The 7,441-nt window shown below is 41.6% G+C and overlaps 1 protein-coding gene across 1 annotated transcript in view; it reads left to right on the forward strand.

Moving 5' to 3' along the window:
* The window catches only part of cdan1 (codanin 1), a 15,516-nt gene continuing 8,075 nt past the window's right edge, over window positions 1-7,441 (forward strand). The window contains exons 1-12 of the mRNA XM_017477011.3: window positions 1-108; window positions 818-1,515; window positions 1,723-1,923; window positions 2,316-2,506; window positions 3,071-3,190; window positions 3,286-3,364; window positions 3,466-3,586; window positions 3,944-4,053; window positions 4,145-4,234; window positions 4,348-4,423; window positions 4,505-4,710; window positions 6,428-6,560. Of these exons, the coding sequence (XP_017332500.1) occupies window positions 31-108; window positions 818-1,515; window positions 1,723-1,923; window positions 2,316-2,506; window positions 3,071-3,190; window positions 3,286-3,364; window positions 3,466-3,586; window positions 3,944-4,053; window positions 4,145-4,234; window positions 4,348-4,423; window positions 4,505-4,710; window positions 6,428-6,560 (2,103 nt within the window). The 5' untranslated portion in view covers window positions 1-30. The remainder of the gene's footprint in view (window positions 109-817; window positions 1,516-1,722; window positions 1,924-2,315; window positions 2,507-3,070; window positions 3,191-3,285; window positions 3,365-3,465; window positions 3,587-3,943; window positions 4,054-4,144; window positions 4,235-4,347; window positions 4,424-4,504; window positions 4,711-6,427; window positions 6,561-7,441) is intronic.

Genomic DNA, 7,441 nt, shown 5'->3' on the forward strand with positions numbered 1-7,441 from the left:
CTTGTTTCTCTTTACTTTTCTCGGGATAGAATGGCGGCTCTTTTGGAATCGTTGCTCCGGAGAGATGTGGAGTTGTGCAGCGCTTTGAACTGGCTGCGAGCACAAACTGTAAGAAGTTCATCGCGTATTTATAAGGGATTAAACTGTGTATTCTTTGTGAGATAAAAAACGGTATTGTCATCGCTCTAGAGAGTTCACAACTTCAGTTAGCAACAAGCGCCTAGCTCGACACGCCATTTCCTCACAGAGATAGAAATGTAGCAAGTTAGCTATGTGATTTTAAATAAATAAACAAACAAACAAAAGACAGAGAAAGAGAGAGAGGTATACAATTAATGACATATTGAGATATATAATGTATAAAAATAGTAATTTTCGGAAGCTAACAAGCAGAAGCCACTTGTTTACTTCAGTTTGTTAGTTGCTATATCTAATGAGAGATTTTATACTCCAAAATAACCATATTCGAAATTTCATGTAATTTTATGACACAATATATAGAAAGCCGATGCGTTTATACTATTAACTTTGCTCGTATTTTTATTTTTGTATTTTCCTTTAGTGTATTATTATCCTACAGTATTTTTTGTTCTACAGTTTAGGCCCATTTCATTGTATATATGCTATATAAAGTAAATGATATTTAATTATGTTATGATATAAACTGTAAGATACTTACATTTTTTATATATATATATATATATATATATATATATATATACACATACACACACAAACACATGTGTGTGTGTATATATAAGTATGTGTGTGTGTATATATATATAAATTATAGAGAGTTTGCTTTGTGTCATGACAGGACTGTAACGGAGACCAAGATCTGCTGTTGACAGTAAGGAAGTATGAGTTTGTGCCGTTCCTCCTGAACTTCCTGAGGGATCAGAGCAGTAACACTCTGACTCATGGCCCCAGCACCCCGGCCAAGACACCCAGCACCACCAGGTCACTCCGAGCCCAGAGCTCCTGTAACGAGCGGAGAGCATCAAACAGAACATCCGCAAGCCAAGGTTCCCGCAGTGCCAGCCGAGTCCAGCTCTTCTCGCCTGCTCCCTCCACACCGCAAGCGGACAACCCAAGCGAGCAGGACAGTCCGCTGACGGTGTCTCAGAGTCTGGCTGGTATAAGTGCTTTCAGCAGCCCGTCGTTTAGCTCGGGATGGAGTCCTGCCCCTAGACACGTGACATCTGAGCGTCGATCTGCTCAGCGCCATTGTCTTGCTGACTTTATGACCTCACCACCAGACACACAGGCCAGCCCTACGTTTCAGCCACATCGAGGGCGCAGGAGAAGCGGCGGCTTCGGAACGTCTGCATCAAGTCGTCACACAGGAGCGCGTGGTGGTCATTCGGCTGAGGCTGGCGGCTGTGATGTTGCAGGAAGGAAGGAAAGAGGTGGAGGGAGGATGAGTGATCCAGTGTCACCTCCTACACAAGTAGAGCTCAACTTCAACAATTTGGAGGATTTTCCCCCAGTGAGTGTGTCTCATGCCACCCCTATGTGAGTGATTTTTCGAAAGCTAATTCTTCTTGAAATGTGAATGTTTTTATTTTTTTGATGAAGTGCTGTATTGTTATTTTATCTTTAGTGGATGTGTTTTACAACAACAAAAAAAACCCACATACGCCAACTGATGTTTGTTAGACATTTATTACATACATACATGCTTTATTGTAGTCAAAGACTTATGTTTCTGAATGTGTTTAGAGCAACAAGACCGTCGCGGCGCATCAACCCAACACCAGTAAGTGCAGAACGACCAAACTCTAAACCCAAGAGCTGCTTTACCTCTACACCCCTCAGCAAGCCATGTAGTCCTCCTTCCATCCCGGAGACCACGGGTTCTGGGCAGACTACTGGGAGCCCACTTTGTCTGCAAGAGGAGAGGGAGCTACTAAAGAAAGAAAGGTATTTATTCTGGCACTGGAGAATATATTGATCAAATTCTTAACAATTTCTTTCTCGTTTCATTGTCCTTAGTGTCACTGACTATTCTGTAAACTATGCTGTTTACATGCACATCAAATTCCCTTTAAGGCCTATATTCAGCTCTTGGCCATATTCCAAATACAATGTTTGTGTGTGCAGGCTCTCTGCGTTTCTTCCTCATATCATCTCAGGGAGTTTTTTCCTTGCCACCGTCGCCTCTGGCTTGCTCATTAAGGATAAATTCATACATTTAATTTAGGGGTGGCAAACAGAGTATTGTCTTAATCTGAATCGGGCGATCGGATCGCGGCGTTTACGTGAACGTAGTCACTGTGTCTTTGTCACTTTCCCCATGTTCCCCTTTTCTTCAGGTCTAAACTTGCACAGCAGAGCAGCTCCCCACTGAAGCCCGGTGCAGTTGTTTGTACTCCCACCAAATCAATATTGAGGTCAGGCTCAAAGGTGACTCCGGATCCCCAGGTGCCCTGCCCTGACCCTAATAAAGTGACTCATGCACCAGAACTTGAGCTTTTAGCTGAGCTGTACTGTGCATGCATTTCAGGTGAGATACCACTAGGGGGTGCTGTAGAATAAATACTGGTGAACTTTCAAACATTAAAAAAAAAAATAGTATGCAAGGTAGCATACTAGATAGATAGATAGTTTGATAGGGTTTTTAATTCTATTAAACTACTTCAATTACAATTTTTGAGTCTCCATTTACATTGTCGTGTTTATTTAACAGCAGCCAAAGCTGCCCGAATATACTGTAAGAATCAAAACAATTTTTTGCATCAGTTTTGAGGATTTATGACAGTTTTACGTTTCAGAGTATTAAGTCAATAATCAGACCTGACCACCTCAACAGCTTTAAACTTGTTTCATGAGCTCACAAACTGAGCTACTGGTTACATATTTGTTAATAAAAAGAAAACTATTATTTGAAGTCTGTGGTAACAAATTTGGTCTAAGCACCAATTAGTATAATCGCAATAAGTCATCTACGAGATGTTGGTCATTTAAAAAATCACAATTCTGTGTTTAAAGGTATTTTTTGGACCTGCTTTTCCTTATTTTGGTGGATATCTTTATTTGATTTTTGTTGTTGTTGGAACTTTCATTCTAGAGAACTTAGTGCCATGTGTGTTCCTGGAGCTGTTCTTTGTGCTGCAACTGCTGACTTCACGGAGCGTGTCAACCTCTGAACCTACAGAAGTGTGTCCCAGTGTGTGTGAAAGAAAGCCAGGTTAATGCCGTGCTCGCGTCTCTCAGACATTTCGTAACCCTGCACGAACTCCTTGTCGTCCTTCTCATTTATATAAGACGTTTGTCATTTTGCAGATTCTCTTGAGAGAACCTATCTGGGGAATGTCCACAGCTGTGTGTATTTTGCAGTGCGAGTTCTGGAGAATCAGTTTGCGTGAGTGGATTTATCTTCTCTTTGCTTTTATATTGTCTGCCTTGCTTTGGTGCTGATTGCTCCTGTTTTTGACCACCTTGTTGTTGTTTTTTCCCCTTTAGTTTGCTTTCGCACCTGGACCGTTGCACACTGCGCCTCCTGGCAGAGAATGAAAGAGTTGCCACTTTCTCCCCAGCCCTGCGAGATCGCCTGGCACGAGCTCAAGATACCAGCACAGCTAAGGTTTGCAATCCATAAATAACACGCTCTTGATCCTGTTCCATTTATTTTAACTGATCTAGGCAGATCAGTAGCCCAGGTACCTGAGGCAAGCAGATTTCATGTCCCAGCTATTAGCTTTTTCTTCCTGCTTGTCTGGAAGATAATTAGGTTCAATAACTAGGGGGAAAAAGCTGCTACTCTTTATTGACTTTTGCAAAATCTCTCCCCCCCCCCCCCCCCCCCCATTTGATATGTAGTTATGTTTAAGTGTACTTGACTTCACATTGATGCTGTAACTAATCTTCCATCCTTCCAAATCCCCCCAGAAAATCTCGTTTTACCAAAAAATTAAGCCCCTTCTCTTCTTCGGCACCCTAGGTACTACCCAGCCACCCCACCTTCATTCATACGGTGTCGTTCCAGCCAGCCACTGACAACCGAACTAACTTCAGCAGTGATAAAGCCTTCCATATCTTTAAGAAACAAAGGTACAGTAAAGTAGAAGCTCTCAACATGATGTTTCAACGTGTGGTGTTCCAACTAAATCATGTTATTCCACGTGTTTATATTCGGTTACAGAGATATTTTTTATGAGCTGTTAAGAGAGTGGGAAGATTATCATAAGGAGCCAGGCTGGGAGTTTGAGGCAGCACTAGGCCACCGGGTCAGGTGAGGTGGCCGTTCTGTTCGTGTTAATTAATCTGCGAGTTTAAATATTTATATTATGGAACGCTACAATAATGCTTTGTAAAATGTGATTCTGCTAATATTTATTCCCACAGGGCGATGGTCAGTCAGTTGACTGCAGCAGGAAACCATTGTCACTTTGCCAGGCTTTTCCAGAAGCAGCTGGTTCAGGTAAGCCATGACGGGGTTTTTTTTTCTTACATGTGTATTGTACTGTTGGCTCGCATGCATTCACGGTATTTCTTGCTGTAGATGTGTAAGGGCCACAGGGAGCTCGGCTCTCCTGGAGATGCTCCAGATGCAGATCTGCTGGGCATGGTGGGGGCAGACAGCCTGGGGAGACTGAAGCGCCTGCAAGAGCGTCTGATCCAGCCGCAGGCTCTAAGTGGCCCTTGCCCTCCACCCTCTTTCCCTGGACACCAGGAGTTCTTCAGAGATTTCCTACAGATAGCTAGCTGGTAAGAAAAAAAAAATGGAGTTATGCAATTTTTCTTAATTTTCCTGTAATATGAATTGCCTGAATCTGTCTACGACGTAAAGGCTGGGTCCATGTTAATCCGGCTAGATCCGAAAAACCGTGTCTTCATTTTTAAAACGCTTTTCGTCTACACTGGCATTTTCAAACGTTTTCCAAAAATTGCTCGTCCACACTGAAACGTCTGAAAACGCTTCCACCTCTATGTTGCGCACGTGTTAAAAACGTCAGAAACTTTGGCCTGTGTCGTTTCTGTCAGGCGTTTATTTAAAAACCCAATCTGAAGGTTGTACAAAGTGACATTAATCTATAACAAAGCTATCAAACTGGATTGCAGGCACAACAGCTGCAGTACAACATAGTACACCATCTTGTTTGTTTCAAGTCGAATGGGTCACATAATTGCGTCACATGTCTAAAAACCCACCACTGTTTATATACATAGAGAAAAAGATGCATTTTCAAATGGATTCGGATTAATGTAGACGTAGCCCGAGTCATTGTGACTGCGAACGTATTATTAAAACGTTTGTGTAATTTTACTGGAAACCATAATTTAACTAATGAGGCAGTCAGGTCACTGCTGTCTGGGGCGATGTGGAATTTTGGAGTTTTTATAGCGTGACTCGTTAATTCAGATATTCTAGGGATGCACCGAAATTTCTGCCGGCGAAAATTTTTGGCCGAAAATGCCATTTTTTGGTTTTTGGCCGAAAGAGAAAAAAGGGCGAAAATATGAACCGAAAAAATATGCCGCTATGCCCCGCCCCTTCCCTTAGTGCTCAGCAATCAGATTTGACCCTCAGGTAGCCGACGGTCATCATGACGCTACCCAGCAAAGGGCGATCATGTCATGTTTGGAAATATTTCAAAGTTTCTGATAAGAATTTGCCATCTGCAATGACTGTTCAGCGGAAATTTCAAGAGGGGGTATGGTGCCGAAGCACTTTTACACAACAGGTTTGACACACCACCTGAAAACACGACATCCCGTTCAATACGCAGAGTACAACCAAACAACAACAGAATAGAGGCCCTTGAACATTCTGTGTTTTGCCTGTTGTTTTCATTAAAATGATTGTGTAGCATCTTTAAACTTTTTATTCTGCTCAGTTCGTTACTTGACTGCAGTTTTGCAGATCATAATTGTTAATGTTACATGATTTAGATAATTGGATTAAAAAAAAAAAATCGGTTAAATTTGATTGTTACAGAACTGAATGAAGAATAATATATTTAATATTGTTTTTGTTTTGATGTGTTCATTTCAATAAAAGTGTGTTCATTTATCATTTTTAGTTTTTCCAATTCAGATTCATTAAGTTCATGAAATGATTTAAAAAGTCTTATATTAACACGATTATACAAAAAAATTATTAAAATAGGTTTCGGTTTTCGGCCAAGTACACCCTGAATTTAAGGTTTCGGCCCAGAATCTTCCTTTCGGTGCATCACTAAAATATTCAGATTCGTTTGTTGTTAAAGTTTCCAGACAGTCATTAAATGATTTATTTATAACATGCACAAAAGGTTTGTGTTACCCTTGTGGGAATTTTACTATTCCTATTTCAAATCGAAATATATATGATCAAATTTCTGAACCACGATTTATCATAAAGGGCAACATTCACTATTTAACACTGTTATATTGCAATTACTCGCACAGTATCTATTTCTCATGCTGCTCTTCTCTGACCCAGCTGCCAGCTGAACCAACACCTGAAGGATGGTTTGTGTCAGCAGCTCCTGCAGTTGAATGAGGTGTCTATCCTGGGCGCTGACGACTCCTCAACCACAGGAGAGGAAGGGGGTGATGGAGACATGGAGCAGCAGGTTCAAACCATGTGATTGGTTAAAATAGAATACTGACAGCACTCAGTGTGGCTCTAAACGAATTTTGCAACAGTTGTCTAATTGCATGGTTAAACACTTAGTGTGTATTTTACATTATTTTCTTCACTTTTTGCTTCATTTGCTGGAGGTGCGACTCAAGAAAACCAGTTTTGGTATTTCATTGAAAAGATACAGTATCTCACAAAAGTGAGTACACCCCTCACATTTTTGTAAATATTTGATTATATCTTTTCATGTCACAACACTGAAGAAATGACACTTTTCTACAATGTAAAGTAGTGAGTGTACAGCTTGTGTAACAGTGTAAATTTGCTGTCCCCTCAAAATAACTCAACACACAGCCGTTAATGTCTAAACCGCTGGCAACAAAAGTGAGTAGACCCCTAAGTGAAAATGTCCAAATTGGGCCCAAAGTGTCAATATTTTGTGTGGCCACCATTATTTTCCAGCACTGCCTTAACCCTCTTGGGCATGGAGTTCACCAGAGCTTCACAGGTTGCCACTGGAGTTCTCTTCCACTCCTCCATGACGACATCACGGAGCTGGTGGATGTTAGAGACCTTGTGCTCCTCCACCTTACGTTTGAGGATGCCCCACAGATGCTCAATATGGTTTAGGTCTGGAGACGTGCTTGGCCAGTCTATCACTTTCACCCTCAGCTTCTTTAGCAAGGCAGTTTTTGTCTTGGAGATATGTTTGGGGTCATTATCATGCTGGAATACATGCTGGGATCATGCTCTGCTACAGTATGTCACAGTACATGTTGGCATTCATGGTTCCCTCAATGAACTGTAGCTCCCCAGTGCTGGCAGCACTCATGACACTCCCACCACCATGCTTGACTTCACCTGGTTGCCACC

The sequence above is a fragment of the Ictalurus punctatus genome, chromosome 9 (genome assembly GCF_001660625.3).
Source record: "Ictalurus punctatus breed USDA103 chromosome 9, Coco_2.0, whole genome shotgun sequence".
NCBI lineage: Eukaryota > Metazoa > Chordata > Actinopteri > Siluriformes > Ictaluridae > Ictalurus > Ictalurus punctatus.